Source organism: Castor canadensis, chromosome 3 (genome assembly GCF_047511655.1).
Source record: "Castor canadensis chromosome 3, mCasCan1.hap1v2, whole genome shotgun sequence".
Taxonomy (NCBI): domain Eukaryota; kingdom Metazoa; phylum Chordata; class Mammalia; order Rodentia; family Castoridae; genus Castor; species Castor canadensis.
In genome coordinates this window covers 16,934,154-16,957,797 of record NC_133388.1, presented here as the reverse complement: position 1 = coordinate 16,957,797, position 23,644 = coordinate 16,934,154, and the positions used below count along the sequence as shown (strand labels likewise).

Here is a 23,644-nt window from a genome sequence, read left to right as displayed (position 1 = left end):
ACTCTCTTAATACTTTACAACGGAGCTTACACTATAACACATGAAGTCTTGAGGGATATGCTGAAACCATACCCAAACCATAGCATCATGCCTTGAAATTTTTTTTTTCCTGAAAAATATCTGAGGAAAAACCTGTATGTATGACTTAATAGTACTGTGATCCAAAACTGAGAAACAGAAAATTCAAATGCTGATTACAAATTTAACACTTCTGTATGTAATCAAGTATTCAATAATTACTTTTTAAGCCAAGTGTGCTTGATACTTGAAGATTACCTAATAAAACATAAAAAAGAAGTACAAAAGACTGCCTTTATGTACTGTGTACACATGTATATAAATGGAAACCTATGGGGGGGGAAGGATAAAGGAGAATGATGGAGAGGGTGAATTCAAGTATGATATATTTGATATATTGTAAGAACTTTTGTAAATGCCACAATGTACCCCCACCTAGCACACTAATAAAATAAATAAATAAAAGTATAATAGGAAAAATAAGTGTAAAAAGAATCACAATTCAAATTCTTCTAATTAAATAATAACTGAGTTTTTATTTCTTCCATAACTTTAAAATGTGAACATCCTGTGATTAGCCAGCCTTTACTTCCAGGTAACTTCTTCATTGGGCCTCAATTCCCTGTGTGGAAAGAAATCAGGAAGCAAAGGGAAAACTGAGTACAACTTTCATGGAGGGGGAGTCAGAAAAATACTTTGTATCTATTAAACTGATCTATTTAAAATTTTTCCATTGCATTCATCATAATTTTAAACTTTCCCCATATCTTCATTTTTTTCAGATAAAAGAACTGTAATCTCTGGGTGTATATGACAGCTATACTCCTTTCACTGAGCTCATTCAAAGTTTTCTAGACCCTTTCCAGCTCATTTCATCTTTCTTGAAATCCCTGATTTGTGAACCACTTGTACAGAGTAACTGTGGACACTGCTTAATCCTCTTTCCTTCTGAGTATCTTCCAATCCAGGTAGATACACACCTCTGGTCACAAATCCAGCCTTGCTAGCCATGTCTAAAGATACAATGGGACCGACAAGGATGCTGCTGGTTGCTATCACTTAATCAGCATGTGTATACTGAGAAAAGGGAGTATGTTGAGAACACAGTATTGAACCACTATTACTACTATTTATTCTACCCACACCATGGATTAAGTAAATTAGTGTATGATAATATATGTGAAAGCTATATGCATGGGAGGCTTTGGGAAGCTGGCTTAAAATTTTGTTTTTATACTTAAATATACTCTGAGTTTAAAATAAATGACCTTTTTAAGATCTGAAGTAGCCTGTTTATAAACTGAAAATTGTTTACATTCCAAAGGTAGTCATACAGTTTTATCCAAGGACTAAATAACAAACAAGCTTAAAAATCACTTGGATCTAAATCCTCAGGGTGGAAAAATCACCCCTCTTTTTACCTTTGGCACATATCAAGAGTACTCCCCAAACTTGGTCAATTGTGAGATCAAAAAATTCATGAACTGCCATGGCCTGGTGGCTCATGCCTGTAATCCCTACAATGTGGGAGGCTGAGATTGGGAGGATCACTGTTCCAGGCCAGCCTGGGCAGTGAGTTCTCGAGACCCTATTTCAACCAACAGCTGGGCATGGTGGTATACCCCTATCATCACACTACAGCAGGAAGTGTAAATGGGAGGATCCTAGTCTAGCCAAAAAGCAAGAACCCTATGTCCAAAATAACCACAGCAAAAAGGGCTGGCATGAACTAACCTTTTATATAAAAGACTCTTGTTCCGGAAGGCAGTTAGCCTTTCATCATTCTTTCTGTCTAGGAAACATCCAAGGACAAATCCCGAAGGGACAAGTATATGAACCCAGTGGTCACGCACAATCTGAAGGAGGCTCACCATGATGGCTAAAAAAAAAAAAAATAATTAGAAACAAAAAATATGTAATTGCCTTTGAAAGAATAATTTTTAAAAAGTCAACCTGAAAGTACAATAATGATTAGTAGGGACAGGGAATGGTGGGGGTGGAGGGCACAGGGTAGAAGGATGGATGGATGTAATCAATGCACGCTGTATGAATGGGAATCCCATTAATATGTGCAATTAGTGTGTTAATAAAAAGTAAAAACGAAATATCTTTTAACCTGCCTTTAAAACAGGAAGACAGCTGTGGATATGAGAAAGCTGTGATCCTCAGCATCAGAATGAACTTGATGAAGATTAGTACAAAAATTTACACACACACAAAGCTCTAGTTAGTAACCTTTATTTTTCACTTCACACTGATTTGATGATATAGAACTAAGAAATGAAGAGAATTTTAAAAATTCTACCTGTGGGTTGGGGGTGTGGCTTAAGTGGCAGAGGCCCTGAGTTCAAATCCCAGTACCACGAAAAAAAGTCTGAGAAAAATTTTTTATAAAACCATATTTAATAATATCACAAAAAGATCAAAATATCAACTAAATGACTCTACAAAAGAGAAGGGAAGAGGACACTTATAGGATGACCACTAGGAACTAGGGCCATCATTTATTTCTGTATGTAATGTAAAATAACTATTATCCTCATTTTACAAATAGGAATACAACTTAATCAAGTCGGTATGAAGTGCAGAACTGGAAATCAGGTTCAAGTTCACTCCAGATGTTTGCCTGAATTGATATTTATGGTACATGAAAGCTTTTAAGCTGCATCAATTTCCAAAAGGCAGAGGAAGAGGAATAGAGCTAGTCAGTCATCACATGAAAAATAACAAATATGCGCTAATTAAATAAGCACAGTTCAAATGCCAATTTTCTGTTAAAATTCATACATACAGATGAAATAAAAGTACACCTATGTGCACAAAAATAAATCACATACAGTGGCTGAGAAGATATGACAACACTCTAGAAGAAGCAATACATTACTGCCAACAAAATCCTCAGCATAAGCCAGGCTACGTAGACTCAGTTCCTGCTTCTTTGACATTGGTCTGCATGCTTACAAAATTCTAATTTTCTCCAACTTTACTTAAATACTCTTTACCTAAAGTCACTTGGTTAGGCCATGGCCATATTGTTAAAAGTTGCACAATTACTATGCACTGTCACTTATAAATAATATGTAATACTACACATAGTAGGTTCTAGTCTGAACACCACTCATCTAGAAAATTATAAGTACACAATGAGACACTCAATTGTTTATTTACAATTTAGTCATGAATTAGTTTTAAGTTTTAGTCTGTTGTCTATAGCTGGAGTTCTCAACTTTGACCACACATCAGAATCAGCTGGGATGTTTTTTGAAAATAGGGACAGTTGGCTCCACCTCCACGGTGAAGCTAGAAAAAAATCTGTTAGTGAAGAAACTTCCCAGCTGATTTTGATATCAATGCCTCTTGTGGTATAAATGTTAGTGCAACCAGTCTTACTTTATTTCCTATAAGATGGTAGTTCTCTTAGCACTGTGCCTTCATTAAGTAACATTACCTTATATTTAGATCTTAAAGTACTTTTTGTTATACCAAGTTAACTGCTTATTTGCTTCATAAACTTGAACCAGTGAAGTATGGCAATAATGAAGGCTTTAAATGGGGTAATGTAGCTTTCAAAGCACTAAACTGTAAAATATTAAGACAATATGCCTGTGTTCATGTGACCTTCTGTTTAAATTAAGTCAGCAGTCATCTACTCTGTCCTTATTAGGCTCCACAAATTTTTGAAGAGTTTTCAAGTCTACCCTCAGCACAGCTGTTAGATATCATTTGGTATTTAGCCTGTAAGTACTTGCTGATTCCCAGTTCAAAAGCTTTAAATAAGACCATTGTCACCTGTGGGCTATAAGCCCCGTGCCCACTGGCATTCTTTTTAAGGGGGCCTGAAGCTAACAATTGGTTTGATTTGGTTCTACTATGAACAGAAGAGCTCAGGCAAGCGCCCAAGGCTCTTGTTGCATGTGGGTTCTTACAAACTCCAGAAGTAATGGCAGTGGGGCTGGTAAAAGGATTCTGTACAGAATCCAGAATTGGACTCAACCACCTGAAGGACCATCCCTAAGAGGTAAGAGACAAATCTCAGTCCCAGAGGTATTTCCGTTACAACTGTACAATCTACCGCGGGCTCTGGAAGCAGCACAATGGACATCATTTCTTCTGTATGTTCTTCTGCAGGTGGATAACCAGGGAGGACAAAGACTTACAGACATAAGAAGTGAGTCAGAATGATTCCCCACAGATTGGCTAGGAGGGGGAGGGTGGACTGGCCCGTTATCATGGGCCTAAATCCCTGGAACTTTATCTGACAGGCAAAGAGCAGTGGGGTTAGATAAGAATGTTAGAAGGATAAAAGTACCAACTGCTTTTGGGAGTGAATGCCCCGAGGCTGCCCATGAAACCACTATGTGTATTATTATTTGTGCCTTCTTTATATAAGGGCCTGTAAGAAAAATTGTGTTTTTACTGCAGAACCAGAAGCACCTATGATATTCCTGAAAGAGGAACTGGGTTTTATCTTAAGGACTTGAGGAGTCATATATCTTTTCTTTCATTTGGGGAAGGAGTTTTGGAAATCCAACCCAGAACTTTCTGCAAGAACACACTATCACTGAGCTACACACCCAACTTTTGGTCATGTATTTTTTGGGTTTCTTCTAGGCCTCGAATTATGGAGCCTCCTGCCTCGGCCTCCTAAGTGCTGGGGTTACAGATATATGCCACCACATCCGACATGTATCTTTTAATATGGAAAGTATCTAAAATTTTTAGCATACGTTTATCAAAAGCTGAATCTGGGGCTTTTGTTTGAGACGGGGTTTTGCTATTAGTTGCCCAAGCTGGCTTTGAACTTGCCATTCTCCAGCCTCAGCCTCCCCAGTAGCTGAGGTTTCAGGTGTGGGTCACCTTGAAAAGCGGAATTTCACACTCCTAAGTATGGTTTTTGCATAATCATAACCCATTAAATCTTCACGGTAGCACTATACATGTATTATTAACCCAAGGTCCCCAATGCAGTGGGCATTTTTTTTTTTTTCTTAGATGGGGCAATCAAGGGACAATCTTGGTACTTTGCCTAGGATCACAGATGCAGCAGGTTGTAGAGCTGGGGGTCAGTACAGTACCCAGGCAGTCTGGCTCCTTAGCCCAAGTGCTTCTATTTTATTGGCTGTAGGGTATGCAGGTAAACATTAACCTCATTTCTCACCTTTTAATTTTTTTGGTCTTATTTTTCCTAATATTTCCTTTCCAACCCAAATTTCTTCCCCTTATAAAAAGAAAACTGTACCTGGTGTGATCTTATTTGGTAAGCTACTCAGAATTCACGTTGGAAACGTAGATAACTACACATTTATACGCACAGTTTTTTAAATTGCCCCCCCCACATAGCTCTTTATATGCACCCCAAAACAGGACTGGTCATATGGAGCAATCTAATTCCTTGAGGTCTTAATGCCATATACGTTCTGGAAACCAAGCCCAAGTTTTTAAAAAGCCAAGCGCTAAGTGCGCGTTGTGTGGCATGGTCGGGTCAGGAAGGTTGAATTAAAAGACAGTAAGGTTGGCCAGGAGCTGCTCCTTGGTCGAAAGTGAGACATTCCTGGTGCAGTCCCTTCCCTGCTCCTCCGCAGTCCGGCCAGGGGTGGGCACTGGGTCATCCCTAAAGACGCTTTCCACTTAGGACAGGCTTGAAGCATCCTTTCCAAAAGCTGCTGAGCGGGAAACGCGTACCCAGCCGTCCAACCGTTGACACCCCAATTTATTTCCCCCTCACCCTCGTTGGAGAGGCCCAACCACCCCTCCACTTGCACGCTACACCGCCCAGGACTTTCCCAGAACCCTCCCCGCCTATATAACGGCGATCAACGGCGGCCCGGGTCCCCAGACCCACCTGCGGCCCGGGTGGCAACAACGACCCTATGGCCAAGGGCAGCCAGCTGCAAATTCCGCCAGCCGATCCGGCCGGAAGCTGCGACCTCGGTAGAGTCCACTTGCCGGGTCCGCACAGACAAGAGGGGTGGCACGGCAAATAACTCTTATTTCTTCTAGTGTTAGAGTCTTCTCATGTTTTTACACTTAAAACGTCAGGAATTTCTTAATAAAACTTGGGTCGGAGATAACGAGGTTTGTTAACGTCAGCGCTTTCGCCTTCCCACAACTCCGGTCCAACGTTCCTCCCCCCCCCAAAGTATGGTATCGTCCAAATCTTCCCCGCCTCAGCGGTTCCCCTCCACGCTCAAAATGGCGGCCGCCAGTGAGGGTCCTCCGCCGGCCGGTCTTCACCGCTGCTGCTGAGCAAACAGCAGATTTTCTCCCTTTTGAACCTGGATTCGACTAGGGGTTGGGAAGGGCAGAGGACGCCATTGGCGGAGGCCTGACGAGGCAAGTGAGGGTGGGAGAAAGGAGCGCGCCTTGGAATGGGGAAGGGGGCGTCCTAGGCTCGGGGGAGATCCCGGCCGCCGACGCAGTCTCCCCGAAGGACAAGCTCCCGTGGTTTCGGTTGCGACTGGTTTGGTCGTTCCTGGCCGAAGTGCTCTGCGACAGAAAGAGAGAAGTGATTTTTCCGTAGGTCGGAATCTCTTGGGTCGTGCTCGCTCTTCTACCTTTTCTACTGGTTCCGTCTGCCCTTTAGCCTCTTGGCGCGGGAGGAGTGGGTCCGGGACCAGCTCTGGATCAAGCCTCCCCATCCAGGGTCTTTTCGTGCTCAAAGACCACCAGGATAATAAGCACTGGGCACAAAGTAGACGTCCCTTTTTTCTGGTGGGACTGGAGCATATCTCTGGGCCATTTTGCTCTGGGTATGTTTTTGGAGTTTGGCGGGGTTTGGGGGGGGGTGAGGTTGCGAACTATTTTTCCCGGCTGGCCTCGAACCCTGATCTTCCTGATCTCAGCCTTCCAAGTAGCTAGGATATCAGGCGTGAGCTACCGGCGCCGGCTAGTCGGTTTCCTTTTAGCTCATGAACTTTAAAGGACCTTTCAGATGTTGGTTCCATGTTTTATTAGAATTGTCTCGTCTTCTGTGCCCTCCCGCCATTACTCTCTAGCGCTTCCACTATCGCTGCAGTTTGCCAAGGCTCATTTTTGCTCTAAGAGGTCGAGCTAGCTCTAGCCCCAGTAAGTCCGGCTCCTGTGACCAAGCAAACCTGAGACGTCGTTTATGCCCATCCCCTAACTTGACCCTGTTATGAAGCACTGCTGACCCTGAACGCTGGGAGAGGATTCCTCTGTCTGAGGTTCAGGGCTAACCCAGACTTCTCCTTTTGGCGTTAGATTTTTCGTGCTTCATAGGGTTGTCATCAACATGCATACCATTATTGAGAAAGCAAGTAACTGACATATTTGCAATGAAGTAGTGTTGGTCAAAACCACTACTGTAATTTATGATCTGATGAGGATTCACTGCTTTCACCACACATTTATGTTGCAGTGAGCAACATAAGTGAGTACTTGGTGTTGGAGATGCAAAAATTGTCACTTTTCCTCTATACACTCAACATCCACTTAGCGAATATTCTGTGTTTCTCCTTTGTGCTAACAACTATCTTCAACTGGGACAGTGAAAAGATTTTCTGAAAGAGTTAATATTTGAGCTGGGCCATGAAGGATCAAAAAGAAATGGCTAGATTCAGGAGGAGGAGGTCACTCCTGGATGCAGAACAGGGGTGAAAACTTGAAGTCTGGGTATGGTTAGGGAGAGTGGGAAGGTAAAGGTGCTTGAGCGTGCAGAGAAAAGGTAACTGGTGAAGAAGCAAGAAGTAGATTGATTTCCAGCGAAAGAGTTTAGGTTTCATTCAGTAGTTACCAGGAAGCCAATGGTTAGGTACTCTGTGTGAGGAGTGGGCATTTGGATATTTGTTTCTTAGATAGTCCCACTGCCAGATGTGTGGCGGATCAACTTGGAACAGGAAATCTAGATGAGAGGAAATTACAATCATTCAGGTAAGACCAGTGCCTGCATTAAGGCAGGACAGTAACAAACATCAGAGAGACTTAAGTAAATGTCAGAGAGGGTTCAAATGATGACCACCCATTTGCTGGTAAGGTGACTAGTCTTCAGTTTGGGAGATTTTATGGTTGGTGATATCATTAAAGTGCAGTCTGAGACATGTACGTAAAAACAGGGTGGTGCCAACCTGTGCTTTAGGAGTAACAAAACACAGTCCTCCACAGTCTAAAGTATTGATTTTAGAGTCTAGACCTGTGCTATTACAGGAGCTGCTAGCCACATGGCATGTGGTATTGAACCCTTGACATGTGGTCAGTTTGAACTGAAATGTGCTCTAAATATATACACTGGGTTTTGAAGACGGTACAAAAATTTTTTTAAATATCTCAGTGTTTTAATGATAACATGCTAAAATGATATTTTGAATATGTCTGCTTGTAAAAATTTAATTTCACGTGTTTTTACTTTTGAATGTGGCTATGAAAAAATTTAAAATTATATCTTGGCATGTGTTGTATTTCTGTCTAGTCTAATCTGACTGATGTTGGGGAAATTAGGAAGGAGGAGGAATTTGAACTTGGCCTTGAGATAATGGTAAGCAGTGATGTCAGGGCAGCTTCTGGCACCCTCCATTGCCAGTATTATTTTTCCTCAGGCAGGAAGAAACTTCCAAATATTTTTGAGCAATGGGTAATACAGTAGGAGTGCTTTCAGAGACGAAGGGAGGACAAGTTGGAGGCAGAGAAATGGAGAAACCGGATGAAAGATAATGAGGCCTTTCTTTAAGGTTCTGGCAGTAGGAACAGAAAAGGAACAATATTCATGCAAGGAATTCTGAGGGGAAATAATCTGGATTGATACTATCCAAGAAAAAGTAAAGTGAAGAATCAGACATAGACCTTCAAGCTTTGGTTACTTAGATAACAACTAATGAATTGCTATTGTAGGATTATAAAATATATTTTAAGTTAGAGAAATTTAGTCCCAAAATAGAACCAGCAAAGTTGAGAGGAATACTTAGTAGTTTGCTACATAGTCTTCCCTGTTATCTCCCTGCTTTTTGTTATCTATTCAATCATTCACACCAGCTAATTTTCCTAAAGTAAGAATTGTCTATATCATGCCGTTTTTCTACCTGTTAGGAAATCTTAAAATGTTTGTTTCCTGTAGAACCATTTCAAAGGTTTACAAGCCCCTTCATCACTTGGCCCCTTTCTGTTCAATAAGCTTTTTTGTTGTTTGTTCCATTTTTTGGCTCAGTGAGTGCCAGGCTAGGTTTTTACTGACACTCTAAGTTTGTGTTTTGTGCTTTTCCTCATGTCAGTCCTGTGTTTTGAAAACCTCTCTTTCTACCCAGGTTTTACAAATATTTAAGGAATAATCTTAAATTCTGCCTCTTCTATGATTCTCAATAACACAAGCAATTGAGAGTTTTAAATCTTATTTCCTTTCTTTTTCTTTTCCCTGAGATGGTCTCCCGTTGTAGCCCAGGCTAGCATTGAACTTGTGATTTTCCTGCCTCATCTTCCCTAGTGCTGGGGTCACAGGTGTGAGCCACCATACCCAGCTGAATCTTATTTTCTCAACTACATAATCTCCTAATTATAGCTAACTTGGTTCATTATTATGTCTTTTATATATTATTATCCCTATTTGCTTTAGGTAAGCTTAAGCTTCCTAAAATTATGGCAAGTTTCTTTTTTAAAAATAGACCGTATGTGGCACATGTCTGAAATCCCAGCACTTGATCAAGGCAGGAGAATCACAAATTTGAGGCCAGATTGAGCTTCATTGTGAGACCCTGTCTCAATTTTTTTTTAAAGAGGGACCGTGTAGGGTTGGGCATGGTGGCACATGCCTGTGATCCCAGCACTTGGGAAGCTGAGGGAGGAAGACTCATGAGTTTGAGGTTAGCCTGGGCTACAAAGTAAGGTCCTGTTTCAAAAAAAACAAAACAACATAAACCTATTTCTTGTTGTTAATGGTGTCTTAGGGAAAGATATGCAAGTTAAAACACCATAATTTACAGAAGTAAATCATTACACCACATTTATGAAATTTTTTTTTTTTTTTAGATTTGTGAAGAACTCTTCATCTGTGTTCATGGTGTTTCATATATACATCAAATATTGGTAATGACTGATAATGATACAACTTGATTATGGGGCCTATAATAAAATATCTTTATCTGCTAAAATCGGGGTCTTTCCACAGAAAGTTTTACTAGCGAATGAACTCATTCACTAGTATATTCAAGCTGCTTTGTATTTTGACTTCATAATCTAAATGAAGAAAGTAGATTTGAGCAGAAAGAGTTTCTCTTAAGCCCTTAGTATAATTGTGGTACAAGCTTTTTGGCAGGGAGAATTTTCTAAGTCTTTTCCAGAAATGTACTTGTAAACCTTTTTTATCAAATAGAGAATTGATGTCTCTGTGCTTCTCATGCCTCAAGTAGGAACACACTAAGTCAATGTATTTCAAATTTTAACTTAATAATTACTTATTGAGCAGCTATTATGTGCAGGGTATGTACTAAGGTACCAACAGATCGAGCCTAGTTCTACATTCAAGAGTTCTCCCAAGTGAAAGGAAATACATGTAGATAGGTAACTGTTAGTGGTTAGTAAGAGCACGAAGCTCATTTAATACTAGCAATGTCTTATTCATTCACTCCAGGATCATTTATTGAGTACCACTGTGTGTTAGGCACTAGAGCCATTGGAATTCAGCTGATCAGTAAGGTCTGTACCCTCATGAAGTCCACATGCTAGGGTGGGGGTCAGTAGGAGAGAAGGGGCAAAGCAAGTAAAGAGCAACTGCAGAGAACACTAAGTATTTTGAAGGAAATAGAATATGTAGCGTGGAGAAGGATAGTCAAAGAATGGCTCAGAATAAACCGAAGCAAGGAAATACGTTATTAGCTAGAAATAACAGTAGAGATAAAGGAAATTTGAGGAATGTGAGTTAAATGAAACTACATTACTGGAAGTGCTCTGAAGCCAGAGCCTGTGCGCATTTCTCTGGTTGCTCAGTAGCAGTTAAATAGATGGGGAATTGGAGTCATGTTTGTGAAGAAATTCTGAGAAATTTTGCTATGAAAGAGAAATACAGAAGTAATAACAGTAGTTGTTGGTGGTGTAAGGTTAAAGGGGTTCTTAGAAATTGCAAAGTTCTAGAATGTGCTTGTATGAAGGGGACAAAGAGGATGACTATGGAAGTCGAGCATTAGGAAGGGGAGTAACAGTGCACAGGGAGTCTGGCCTTGGATGGGAACAGGGCTGTTTACTATAACACATGCCAGTAGGTTAATAGATGTGGTAGAAAATGAGGCATTACTGTCTGTCTGGTTACATTTATTTTCTGAGTGAAGAATGAGGTGAGATTATCTGCTGAGAATAGAGAGGCAAAGGGGGACAGTGCTTGAGCAAACGGGTGTGAAGTAGTCATCTGCTATGAAAAGTAGCCTGAAGACAAGCAGGTGTATAGCCTGTTTGAGATCTTGGCCAGAACTTAAACAGGAAACAGCACAGTTGTGTCACCTCTGGCAACATGTAGCTGCTGAAGTAGACAAAGTCAGTGACTAGAGATAATCAGTGTTGGGTTTTTGACAGGTTAGTTCAAAGAAGGACTAGAGGAGCAAGATACTTGAGAGTGCAAAATAATTATGGAAGATCATAGATCAATGTGAAGACCTGAGTAGAGGCAGGAAGGGTTTGTGGGTAGTGAAAAAGTTGGCAGTGGATTAGAGATACCAGTGAGGCCAAAAGATTTTTGTAGTGGAAATACTTGAGCAAGTAAGGTAGAAGTGAGAGTGAGATGCTTAAAGTTACCTTTTTGAAAGTTACCTTTTGAAAGTGGTGTTTGCACTAAGGTCTAGGATGTAAGTGTGATGGGGGCAAAGTGAAATCAAGAAAGTCAAGGTGTACTGAGAGGTCAGTTTTGAAGTTACTGGCAAGAAGACCTGTTCAGGAGCTAAAAGTCTTAAGCAGATCATCAGGTCAGGTTATAAAAGATGCCTGCACCGAGGAGGAAATCTGGAAGGCTAATACGGAACGAGCTGGGTGGCATGAGCTTTATTTGGACTGGAGTATTTAAAAAAGGAAAGAGAAGGCATAGTACGGAAGCTGTGGCTTTTGAGGTCCAGAGAGTACAAGAGATTTATTTTAAAACAAGCTCTAGAGAAAGCTGCAGGAGAAACAGAATCATTAGGGAGGTCAGGTTTCTGTGAAGACATTAGGGAGGTCAGGTTTCTGTGAAGACAAGCAGGTGAAGAGAATTTTCAGAAAAGAGGTTGAAGTTATAGGTGAGTAGAATCATAGCCCAGAGACTGAAAAGATTTAGAAGAAGAGGCAGGATTGGGTCCAACAGAGAGATACACACAAGTGATAATGGATGACCTAGAAGTCTTCAATTTTTATCTGTAACCCAGGTGAATGAGTACGTGTGGTGGATTAGTGTCTGGTGAGCCTATTAGGAAAGGTGGACAGTCACCTTACCTTCATTTGTTGATGACTTTGGTAGATGGTGAGAGATCATCAGGAATGTGGTGACTTCTCTCATACTTGCGCAGTTAGCCAGGAAAGGCCAAGTTTATCTTACGGAGCTAAAATGTTTCTGTAGAGTTAACTTTATTAATAGTTTCATCACATCTAGCACATAATTCTAGGTTCTAAATCCCAGTGGATGTGTTCATGTTTATCTTTTTAAAATACATGTAGTAGACAGCCTAGTATACATTCCATCACATATATGTTTAGCACCTACTGTGTGTCAGGTTCTAACTTAAGAATTACAAGCAAAGTACCTCTATTTTCAGTTATATTCCAGCTTAATGTTAAGAACAAATACGAGCATTTTGTTTCTATATGTGTATGTGTGTTGAGGATTGTGGGAGAGTACTATGAATGAGTGGGATTATGCTTGTGTTTCTAATCCTGACAGTGATGGAAATGTCTTTAAAAAGTTTCCATGTTTATTGAATTTCTGTGCACTTAACAGATTTGAAATAATTTTGACAATTACATGTTTGACTGTGCTTTTGTAATTACTTATATTTTTCTTTTGAAAGCACCTTTTAGATTATTGTTACTGGACCAAAAAAGATGACATCTATTATCAAATTAACCACCCTCTCTGGGGTCCAAGAAGAATCTGCCCTTTGCTATCTTCTCCAGGTTGATGAGTTTAGGTTTTTGTTGGACTGTGGCTGGGATGAGCACTTTTCTATGGATATTATAGATTCCCTGAGGAAGTAAGTTATATTTTAGATTTCTAGGCTTTTAAATCAACTTTTCAAAAAGATCAAATCAACTTCTCTGTTTTATGCTTTTGTAATACCATTTTGATGTTATATAATGTTGGTATCTTTGTACTAATTTAGTTCATAGTAAAAGAGATTTATGCTAAAAAGTAGTGATCATTGTAACTTGTAACATTTTGACTAACATAGCTTTGTTTATTGAAATTCAGGGTAATCTTACGTAAATTACTTGGCTAATGGGTCACTGAAATTTTGCTCCCTAGTTCTAGGATAGAGCAAGATTTTGTAAAATTTTGAGAAGAGGAACCATGTAAAAGCTCTGAGTTGTGTTGTGCTAGCTTACTTTCTATATCTTTTGATGCTTACCTTATAACTTGGTTCTTAGAAAAATAATGTGGGTCCATATCTACCAAAAAAACTCAGTTAGACTTGCCAAATTTTCTAATTATTAAAGAGAACTTAGTATTTTAAAAAATTTAGAACTTGAAGCAAAAAAATCATTTTGTTAATTTCTATTATCAATGTGAACATGTGTGTCCCTGGTTAATATTTTAATTAATATTATTAAATTTAATTAATAATTTAATATGCTGTCAGTCACCAAGCTAAAAAGTTGGGGCAAAAATATATAATAAATATGTGGCCATTTTAGTATCTCCTCTTTAACAGAGTATAAAATTCTAAGTTAAAGGGTTTTTTGTTTTTGTTTTTTTTTTTTTTGGCTGGTGGTACTGGGATTTGAACTCGGTTATGCTTGCTAGGCAGGTGGTCTGCCAACTTAAGCCACTCTGCCAGCCCTTTTTGTATTGGTTATTTTCAACATAGAGTTTCACAAACTATTTGCCTGGGGCTGGCTTTGAAACTCGATCCTCTTGATCTCTGCCCACTGGCACCAACCTAAGTTGAGTTCTTTAACTTAGGTGAATAGTGTACAAGATAGTCATTCAAGATCAACTTACATGTGGTGTCTACTTTTTTAATGTGTCCAGACAACATATATTTAGGTACACATTATGCCATACTATTGTTACCTCTGCAGAACAGGGTAGTAACAGTTACACTTCATAGGCATCATTATTTTAGCTGTTCAATTTGCTCTTCTACCTCAGCATAGTCATCAGTCCAGAATGGGTGAATGATTCTGACTGTTCTGCCTTTATCCTGAGAAACAAGTCACCTTGGTTGTGTTCTCCTAGGCATGTTCACCAGATTGATGCAGTACTCCTGTCTCACCCTGATCCTCTCCATCTTGGTGCCCTCCCATATGCTGTGGGAAAGTTGGGTCTGAACTGTGCTATCTATGCAACCATTCCTGTTTACAAAATGGGACAGATGTTCATGTATGATCTTTATCAGGTAATCTTAACAATGATGAAAATTTTAATACGCCATCAGTGATCATTTTTGACCTTTTATTTGTGTTATCCTTTTAGTCTCGACATAACACAGAAGATTTTACACTTTTTACATTAGATGATGTGGATGCAGCCTTTGATAAAATACAGCAGCTAAAATTCTCTCAGATTGTGAATTTGAAAGGTAAAAAATGTTTCCGTGGCAAATTGTTGGACTAATTGAGTTTTTGTTTTGTTTTGGTGTTTTGGCAGTGCTAAGGATCAAACCCAGAGCCTCACCCATGCGAGGCAAGCATTATACCACTGAGCTACATCCCTAGACTGGACCAATACAACTTAGTCTTCTGAAAAATACTCAGAATTCATAATAAAATTTATAGGCACAAGAATAAAAATTGCCATTTTCTGCCTTGACATGGCAGAAAATGACTCTAAACTTCCTTTTAGATTAAATACTAACAAAATGTTAACAACTCGAGCATTTTCATATTTAGCTTGGAAAAGGCTTTAATGTTTATTGTGTAGAATGAACAAAAGTAATGTGCCTGGATCCTCTTTCTTAGAGCTTAACAGTTGGATTTAAGGGACAGAGTAGTCTAAATGTCATAATTGAAGTAAATGAAGTGTTAATGGTAGTAGAGCAGAAAATGACTGACTTGCAAAATTGGACATTAAGATGTTTAATTAGGATGTCTCATATTAAGCCTATTTGTCACCTACAGAGAGCATTGTATTAGAGATTTTCATAACCTTGTACTCTGGCATTGAAAAAAATAGCACAATACTGGATTCTGAGGATTTAGCCAGTAGGCTCAGTGGGTTCAGTGGTTTTGCTTGTATTTAGTGTTTCTATGGGACAAATCCTTTAAGTTATTTTGCTAGTTTAGAGGTTAGCAAAAATGAAAACATTTGATAATTGTATCATATAAATATTAAAACTTAGGGCTGGGAGTATAGCTCACTGGTAGAGCAGTTGCCTGACATATATGAGTGCATTTCATCCCAAGCACCACAAAAAAAAATATTAGCTCATTCTAAGTAATAGGGCATACTAACTTTAAAGTCTAGTCTTCATCCTTCCATTTATAAGCACAAATGTCTCTGTAGGAATGTAATAAAATAGAGTGTTTCCTTCATTTGAGGGAATGGAGTAGCTGGGGATGAGAGAGGTAGACTTGCTTTTCCTTGCATGCATTTTCACTTCCAGATTTTGTGACGTTGCACATGTTACATAGCTTATAAATACAGACTTTCTTTAGGGTTGTAAAAGAAATCTGAATATTGTCATTATCTTCTTGATACAGGTAAAGGACATGGTTTGTCTATCACTCCTCTGCCAGCTGGTCATATGATAGGTGGAACAATATGGAAAATTGTCAAAGATGGAGAAGAAGAAATTGTTTATGCAGTTGACTTTAACCACAAGAGGGAGATGTAGGTATATTGAGACAAAAGCGAAAGGAAATGTGATTGTTATTTCATACTTTGGAGGGAATGCTAGAAGCAACTTCTGTTTTTGTTGTTTTAACCAGAAAGCTAGAGCAATTTAAGAGCCTCAAATAATGAATGTTGCTGGGCATAGTGGTGCACGTCAGTAATACCAGCTACTTGGGAGGATCAAGGTTCAAGACCAGCCCAGGCAAAAAGTTAACCAGACCCTATGTCAACTTAAGAAAAAAGGATGTTTTCATTATTATTTGAGTTATAAGGGAAAAAGTTTGATAATAGGTATAAAAGGGATTTAAAGAATTTACATATAAATATCTACTCTATAAAACAGATCTCCCTGGAGCCTAGGGGTGTTTTAAAGGAAGTAAATTTTTAGATACCAAATTATATTTTATATGCTCTTGACTTGTTATTTAACAGAAGTTTTTTTTTTTTTGGGGGGTGTATGTGTGCATGTTCAGTAATTACCATCTAACTTAACAATATGTAATGTCAGATTCCCTTTAAAAGGGGACACAGTAGTTATAACTTTAAATATTTCATTTGGTACAGAATTACCAAAAATTTTTTGGAGTTTAGTCTCAGTCTTCTTTTGTTACATCTGTACATTATTCTAGGTAACAGTAGCCTTAAGATTTTTGCATTAAATATTTGAGACTTAATAAGTTGAATTTAGGTTTTTGTAATTGTGGATTAATGAGGAAAGAATGGATTAGTTGAGTAAATAGTGAATGAATTCAACCATTTTGGAAAAAATCAACTTGCATCTTTATAATATAACAAATTTTAGTTAGAAGTAGATAAAAAAGGAAGCAGTATTGGTGAGTTTGTTCTCTGATTTAGAAGAGTCATGTTAGCATAAAGATAATGGACCAAGATCCAAAAGAAAAGTTTGATAGTTTTGATTAAGTGCAGGTTTAAACTTAACTGAAACAGTAAACTCAATTATAAAGCCAATAAGGTAGGGAAAATATTTGCAGCAAGTTGGTCAAAGATTTACATATATTTATGACTAGGTATTAATCAATGACTCAAAGATATAATCATGGCAAAGTGAACAAAAGATAAATTCAAAAGGAAATTTAAATGACAATTTTTATTAGATACATTAAAATTATTTTTAATTGGTGATATTCTGAAAGTATTTACTGAGTGGTTCTTTCTGGTTGAATCTTTCTGGAAGAGAGAAAATTTTCTGGAAAACCTTAAACCTTTCTAGAAAGCCATTTACAGTACTTTTATATCATAGTAAATACATTTGTAGGAATGTGTTCTAAAGAAACAATCAGAAATGCAACTGAAGCTTTTTATAAAAATGTTCTTTGAAAGGGCTGGTGGCGTGGTTCAAGTGGTAGAGTACCTGCCGTGAAAGCAAGAGGCTTTGAGTTCAACCCCCAACCACCAAAAAAAAAGTAAAAAAGAGACCTCAATATCAATAGTAGGAAATGATCAAATAAATACTGTACACACGTGATAGGTAGTTTATACAGTTGTGAGCCAGATGAGGTATATACCTCTAATGCCTCTAATCACAGCACTCCAGGAGACTGAGGCAAGTTCCAGGCCAGCCTGGACTACATTGCAAGACCTTGTCTCAAAAAATAAAGTTTTTTATAATTGCTAGAAATTGTGCTTAGAAGGAAGTTTTGTAGTCATGGGGAAAATCCAGAAGACAAAACTGAGTACATAGGAATATGCATGGGTATCTAAATTTTGAAATGCATATGTAGACTGTAGATGCACAGAAAAATAGATATGCTTAGAAGGATATATGCAAAATACTCTACCACTTATCTTGGAGTGGTGGATATTTGTTTTCTCTTCATACTTTTTTAATTTAGCAGATTTTATAGTTAATGTAGAGGGGGAATCTTATAAAAGCAGTTCCTTGTTTTTTAAGAGAAGCTATTATTTATTTGAAGTGACATGAAATATCTTAATCTTTAAACTTTGTTACAGCCATTTAAATGGGTGTTCCCTGGAAATGCTAAGCAGACCTTCTCTACTTATCACAGATTCATTTAATGCTACATATGTGCAGCCTAGAAGAAAACAGAGAGATGAGCAGCTTTTGAGTATGTATTATATAACGTCCCTTTTAAATAGCTGTGGAAGTGCATGCTAGTATGAATCACTGCTTATTCTATTTAACTTGGTCATAAGAGACTGTATAACTCTAGTATTTGTGAAGAAATATTACATGACTATATCAGTATTTTCTGTAAGGAGATGCTTTTGTGGAACAGACCCAGGGATTGGCTTTTCCCTGCCAGTCAGCATGTACCTAGCTCTCCTAGGCACTCACTGGTAATTGTCTGTGTATAAAGACCTCATATGTATCTATTAGAAGTGCACTAAAAGAAAAATGAACAGAAGAGATAAATAAGGGTGCAAATAGTCTGCTGTTTTGAATGTTGGTGTTTTTCACTCTAATTAGTCATCTTGGTTTTCAGGAGGTGCTTTGGCCCTTTACTGTTTGCTTTTGCTTTGACTCTTGCTGCTTCACTGCATATTCTTTTTACATAAGCCATGTGGGATTTCAACATGGAAAATTGAATTCCACTTTTAAATGTGTTAGCAACCACTACCTTAGTCTATCTACTTAAAAAGTATAATTTGTATAGTGTTTCACTAATTTACTAACTTTAAGAAGCTCTTTGATTCTTGTTTCTTGCTTGTGTTTTTGTGTTTGTTTTTGCTAGTTTGCTTTTACCAAATATTTTCAAGCTGATTTTCATGTAGAGCAAAGAAATCTATTTATAAAGATGTTTTTTGCTGGAAGGGAATATGATCTTTATTTTATTCTATAGGCATATATGTAACATGTATAGTATGTAGTGTGTGTGTGTGTTACTATATGTAAATTTGGATATTGGTTGTAATAAACTTCATTTGGGTGGACTGGTGAGTCCAGGATAGCCTGGATTACTTGCATTTGGCCTTGTCTTTTCCTGGTGATACAAACATCATAGTGTTTGATATGAAAAGCATTAGGAATTATTGATTTATAACTTGTCAATGAAAAAGATTGAGAGTTAATAGCAATTTTTTTTCTACTTTTAAGAAGATATAGTTAATAGAATCAAAAGTAGTTGTGGTGACCTGAAAACAATTTTTGTATCTGATTTAGTAATTGCTTTTTTATAAGTTACAGTTTTGTCATAAAAACTGAGAAATAAAGTTAACTTTAATTTTGTAGCAAAGTATTGTTGTGTTCTATAGGAATTTTTCATTCTTATTTTGTAGCAAATGTTTTGGAAACACTTCGAGGAGATGGAAATGTATTAATTGCAGTGGACACTGCAGGCAGAGTTTTGGAACTTGCTCAACTTCTTGATCAGATTTGGAGAACTAAAGATGCAGGACTGGGTGTTTACTCTTTAGCACTCCTAAATAATGTCAGTTACAATGTGGTGGAGTTTTCGAAGTCCCAGGTTTGTTTTCATGTTACCACTTGTCAAGTTGTCGTAAAGAAGCTAGCCACAGTGATTGAGCTTATGGACTATAGTGTATAGTGTCTTAATTGCTATTTGGATTTTTTTCTGAAGGGGTTGTTGATAGTAGGTCTTCATTAACTGTTCACTGTCATGTGTACTTTACATGTATTATCTCATTAATCCATATTTTCTGAAGTGGTTTTTAATTGCTGCTGCTGCTTTTTTTGTTTTTGGTGGTACTTGGATTGAACACAGGGTTTGTGCCTGCTAGGCAAGTGCTCTACCACTGAGCTACATCTCCCAGCTCATTTTAAAATTTTATTTTGACACAGGTCTAGATTAAGTTGCCCAGGCTGGGCTCAAACTTTCAGTCCTCCTGCCACGGCCTCCCAAGTAATAGGGATGACAGGCATGTACCACACGCCTGGCTTAAGTTGCTACTTTTAAAACTCTTGCTATTCTGATCTATAAAATGGGGACAAAAATAGAACCTATTTCATAGGATATAATGTTAGGATCTGTGGTTCTTTTAAATAAGCTCTTTCCCTTGAAATAGCAATCTCTAGGGTAAGATATTCATTTAGAACATCTACACTGCCTTCTCAAAAAGATTTAAGGTGACTTATAAGTGGAACAGTGTGAAATTGGATTTTTAGGGATGAAAATTGGAGTAGGAGGATCTATCTAATGGGGTAAAGAAGCAGAAAATAAGCTGCTTGTCAAAACGGTACAAATTTAAGCAACTATGGGGAAAAAATACATAGAACAAAATAGAACTTGAATTCCTTGACTGTTATAGAATACATTGAAGTATATTCTAATTATTATTACTTTTCTCCCTGTATTAGGTAGAGTGGATGAGTGATAAGTTGATGAGATGTTTTGAAGACAAAAGAAATAACCCATTTCAGTTTCGCCATCTCTCTTTGTGCCATGGTCTTTCTGACTTGGCTAGAGTACCTAGCCCCAAAGTTGTGCTTGCCAGCCAGCCTGATCTGGAATGCGGATTTTCAAGAGATCTCTTTATTCAGTGGTGTCAGGACCCGAAAAACTCCATCATTCTAACTTACAGAACAACTCCTGGGACTTTAGCACGTTTCCTAATTGATAACCCTTCTGAAAAAATTACAGAAATAGAGGTAAGCACTTGTATGCAAACTTAATCTTGAAACTCTTTGGGGAGTACTTTATACATGGTGGGAGAAAATCAGTGACTGAAAATAAAACTTGAAGTTGTTTCAGGACTTTTGTCAGAATAATAGTAGAGAGACGCTTTAATAGCACAAACTTCAGAGCCCCTTAACTAGAGATTCCTATTCTTGAACTCTTCAGTGTACCCACTGGACCTGTCCCCAGAGGGAATATGTGTATACTATATTAATTTCTCTGAAGAGTTCTTTTCCTTACTTGAAATATATTTCTTTTCTTGTAGCCCTCTCATGTAGATACTTTTTTTTTTCTTTTCATGTTTCTTGACTTTGGGTGGAGTGGATGTCCTCCTTATTTTTTATTACAGCTTTCAAGCCATTTTTCTTCCCTTTGTAGTTCATACCATCAGACTTGATAATATGCTAAACTCTCCTTGTTTCTGACATTTACTAATCTCTTGATTATTTTATATCATTCATAGTGACTTTGGACCCTCGTTCATAGCCTTCCCATCCACTCATACTCAGGACTCCTTTCTTGATGGCTTTAGCATCCATGCATATGCTGCGTTTAATGCCTTGGTCCTCTGTGTTCCTGGAAATCTTACTTATAAATGATCTTTTCCTCTACTCTACCTCAGCCATCCAGTCCCACTTTGGTGCTACTCCATATCTCTACCTCACACACCCAGTCCTGATCTTCCAACTGACTTTCTCCCGTGCCAAAAGTCCTTTGGTCCCATTGGGCCTTTTATTTCATAATCCTCACTTTTTACTGTTCATCATCCTTCAAGCTTAGAACCAGTGGTCTATGATTTACATTTTGTAAACACTTTTAATTCTTCTGTTTATATTTTAGTCATCTGGCAAAGCCTTAACCGTAGTTTGTGCCTATTGTCAAGCAGCTTTTGTTATTGGAGTTAAACATGACCATATGCAAAAGGCTTCTCGTCACTTTATGGACTTTGATCTCAAAACACTAGTACTCAGCATTCTGTAGGGTCTTCCTCTTATGAGGGACAAATCTAAGACAATTTTATATCATATTTCTTCTCTAACATCTGCAACTCGCTTTCAGTCATCTTTATAGCACATGACCTTGGCTCAAATTTAACAGAAGAAGCAGTCAGGAATTCCTTAATCTTATCAATAAGAACTATTTCTGCATTCACATCTGCTGTCTTTTATCGCCTGTTACAGGAGCAAGACAATTAATTAGCTAAATAACCAAGATGCAAAAAGGTGGTTTTGGTTAATAACCAAGCTATCAAATCTAACAGTTTTTCAAAACAAGTCTCATTGACTCATAGCAATTGATACCAGATGGGGAGGGTTAGTAACTCAAGCAAAGTTTTAAATGACTGCTTTTCATTTTGTCCTCATAACAGCCATTTAGAAGAGTGTTGAGTTTGTTAAATTCAGTGATATCCTTGTCTTTATAATTATTTAAGAGAAATACAATATTAGTAACTAAAATCAGATAAATATCACTGCAAATATGGAATTGTCGAGTAAGGATTCCATGCAGGCAGAGCAAAGTGAAATACTGTCTTGGGCTATTTAGTAGCTTTAGAAATACCAAGTTAAAAGAACTCAGAAGTATTTGATGAAGGAATTTCATGAGATGTGAAATACTGAATTTGAAATTTTTAATTATTAGAAATTCAGTTATGACTGATAATGCCTTTTTGTGGAATTAAAAGAACATTAAAAGTTTGAAAACATAGAAAATGTCATTCAGAAGTATCCTAATGAAATCAAAAGCAGCATAAGTGAGAATTGTCAAGATTTTAACTTTTTATAAAGGAATACTTTTGTTCATGATTCTTTTCCTGCTCACCTTCGTGGGGACATTTCTCCTGCAGTTATCCTTTCTCTTCACCATCTCACATGTTTTCCCTCTATTGGATCACATCCAAAACAATGATTACTCTTCTCTATCCCCAGCCTTCCCTTCTCAGTCTTCCTCATGGAAATGGCAGCCCTTTCCACATATTTACTCCATCCAGAAATCTAGAAAATGAAAAATGTTCACTGAAGGATAATATATACTGAAAGGTGCATGTCCTGAGGGTAGTGTATGATAAACTTTCACACATTAAACATGCCCGTCTAGTCTGTACACAGATCAAGAAGTAGAATATTACCAACACCCCCAGCACTCCTTCCTGACCCTCCCCCTCTTCCTCCCAGGAAAGCTACTATCCTGTATAGGTTATTAATGTACAAGTTATTACAGCACTTCTTAACTCCTTACTTTTCTCTCAACATCTACAACCAATGCATCAGCAAGTCTTGTTGACCTGACATCCAGATATATCCTAAATTTGTCTACTTGTCTCTCCACTTCCGTCATCCTAGCCCACACTAAAATGGTCATGTCTGATTCTGGGGTAGTTTTCTAACTGGTTTTTCTATTTTTACCTCCTTAATACTTTTCTTCTCACAGCAGCCACGGACATTTTTTGTGTGTATATGTTTAAAAAAAAAAACCAAAAAGCAAAACAAAAAAACACACATAACTTACTACCTTAAACATTTTTAAGTGTATAAGTACAGTAGTGTTAACTTTGGTCCCCACCCCATGCTGCCCTCCAAACTCAATCACCCATGTCAGGCAAGTGCTCTACCGCTGAGCCTCATCTCAACAAGTAGTATTGTTTGTATGTGCATTGTCGTACCACAGGGCTCATGAACTTTCTCATTGGCAAAGCTACAACTATCTCTATTGAAAAACAACTGCCAAAGAAATCTTTCAAACTTTCATCATTTCATGGCACTCCCATGTTTAAGATTTCCTGGAGGCTTCCTTCTGCTTTTTAAATCTTTTTATTTTTTTTTTTCAGCTAATTATTTTAATTTTACTTTTGGCAGCACTGGAATTTGAATTCAGGATCTCACATTTGCTAGGTAGATGCTCTACTGCTTGAGCAATGCCCCATTGCTTTTTGCTTTTTTAGTTATTTTTTGAATAGAGTCTCAAGTGTTTAACTAGAGTTGGCCTGAGACCACAATCCTGCTACTGTGCCTCTTAAGTAGATGGAATCACAGGCACATATCACCATGCCTGGCTTGTTGTT

The 23,644-nt window shown here is 38.0% G+C and overlaps 2 protein-coding genes across 4 annotated transcripts in view; one reads left to right on the top strand and one right to left on the bottom strand.

Annotated features, from left to right (window-relative positions):
- Nucleotides 1–534: 534 nt before the first annotated feature.
- LOC109682350 (NADH dehydrogenase [ubiquinone] 1 beta subcomplex subunit 1) lies at nt 535–6,003 on the bottom strand. The gene is made up of 3 exons (XM_074067295.1): nt 5,861–6,003; nt 1,753–1,897; nt 535–640 (listed from the first exon to the last, which is right to left on the bottom strand). Exons 2-3 carry the CDS (start codon nt 1,890–1,892, stop codon nt 604–606), a joined length of 177 nt encoding a protein of 58 aa, XP_073923396.1. The 5' UTR covers nt 1,893–1,897; nt 5,861–6,003; the 3' UTR covers nt 535–603.
- A 189-nt stretch (nt 6,004–6,192) lies between these two features.
- The window catches only part of Cpsf2 (cleavage and polyadenylation specific factor 2), a 32,269-nt gene continuing 14,817 nt past the window's right edge, over nt 6,193–23,644 (top strand). The window contains exons 1-9 of one of the 3 annotated variants that reach the window (XM_074067292.1): nt 6,193–6,351; nt 9,991–10,047; nt 12,984–13,166; nt 14,372–14,531; nt 14,609–14,714; nt 15,835–15,964; nt 17,939–18,054; nt 19,226–19,413; nt 20,265–20,555. In XM_074067292.1, coding sequence (XP_073923393.1) covers nt 13,018–13,166; nt 14,372–14,531; nt 14,609–14,714; nt 15,835–15,964; nt 17,939–18,054; nt 19,226–19,413; nt 20,265–20,555 — 1,140 coding nt within the window. In that variant the 5' untranslated portion in view covers nt 6,193–6,351; nt 9,991–10,047; nt 12,984–13,017. The remainder of the gene's footprint in view (nt 6,352–9,990; nt 10,048–12,983; nt 13,167–14,371; nt 14,532–14,608; nt 14,715–15,834; nt 15,965–17,938; nt 18,055–19,225; nt 19,414–20,264; nt 20,556–23,644) is intronic. The other 2 variants (XM_074067294.1, XM_074067293.1) reach the window with 2 other exon arrangements.

Excerpts from the sequence above, each read along its gene's own strand:
- LOC109682350 (XM_074067295.1), bottom strand. The coding sequence starts at position 1,892 with ATGGTGAGCCTCCTTCAGATTGTGCGTGACCACTGGGTTCATATACTT. Across the intron at positions 641-1,752 it reads AAGAGTCTTTTATATAAAAG|GGAATTGAGGCCCAATGAAG; the intron begins GTTAGTTCATGC and ends CTTTCCACACAG.